At 43.2% G+C, this 1,089-nt stretch overlaps 1 protein-coding gene across 1 annotated transcript; it reads right to left on the minus strand.

Annotated features, from left to right (window-relative positions):
• Positions 1-161: 161 nt before the first annotated feature.
• Positions 162-851, minus strand: SARC_10407 (hypothetical protein; the record flags this gene model as incomplete). Its single annotated transcript, XM_014295549.1, has 1 exon — positions 162-851. A coding segment is annotated over one exon (690 nt), but the record flags the coding sequence as incomplete, so codon positions are not given.
• Between the last annotated feature and the right edge of the window lie 238 nt (positions 852-1,089).

Raw genomic sequence — 1,089 nt, forward strand, 5'->3', positions numbered from 1 at the left:
ATATAGTGTGGGTATCTGTAATTATTAAAACAATCTAGACACATGTCTATCTATATAGGTTGCATTATCATGCGTGCCTTCAGAAATACAATTGTGGATGTATCAATGCGTTATTCTGTGCGCACACAATCACTTCAGCTACACAGAAACAATAGACCTACCTTGTTCGCAGACTCTGTTATATCCGAGTTCGTCTTTCCAAGCGAATGCCGCGGTGGTGGTGGTGTGCGCAACGACAGAGGTTTACTAGCGGGTTTACCCATAGACATAGATGTCTCGAGTGTCCGTATTGGGGCGACATTAAACTTATCGGCAACATAGTTGAACGACTGTAGCGGTGCTATCTTCAGCCCAGTTGCGGCTGTAAGCTCACTCATAAACTGAGGTGGTAGGGAACGTTGTCTATTTCCTCCTTTCACATACTGAAGCAATAGAGCCCACTGAAAGATCTCGTCTAATCCATCGAACATTGCGTCGTTCGGTTGTAACTGTAAACTACCTATGCCCGGTGTATTGGGCTTGATTTGTATACCCTGCTTCTTGGGTGTAGGGTCAACCATAGGCCGGTTGACTCGAGCTGATTTAGTATTTGGTTTGGGCTGAGCAAGCCTTGCTCGTTCTTCTAATAAGGAATCTGGCAGAGCTACACGCAGCCCTACTTTCTCGGTGTATTTGGGGTCGATCCATACCTCTACAACACCTTTAATAACTATGGAATGTATGTATTGATTGTCACTAACATAGTCTTGTTCGGAGCTATATAGCAACATTTGATCCGTAATGACGGCATAATACTTCTTGCGCTCGGGCATGAGCACCACCCAGCCCTTCCGCTTGACTTCCATCGCCATGTTTGCATTCACACCATACCAGTGTATGTGAGCGTGTCTTCAGCACACATGTACACAATGAGGGGTGCGACACACACACATAAACACGCGAATTGTAACTGATGATGGTATATATGCTAGATCTCCGTGGTATATATGAACATATGTGTACATATATGTGCAAAATCAAAATTTAAGATATTAAACTATGCTTTTTATTTATTTACTACAGTATGTATGTGCTTCTTGTGTATACCAC

Source organism: Sphaeroforma arctica (genome assembly GCF_001186125.1).
Source record: "Sphaeroforma arctica JP610 unplaced genomic scaffold supercont1.1238, whole genome shotgun sequence".
In the NCBI taxonomy this organism is placed as follows: Eukaryota; class Ichthyosporea; order Ichthyophonida; genus Sphaeroforma; species Sphaeroforma arctica.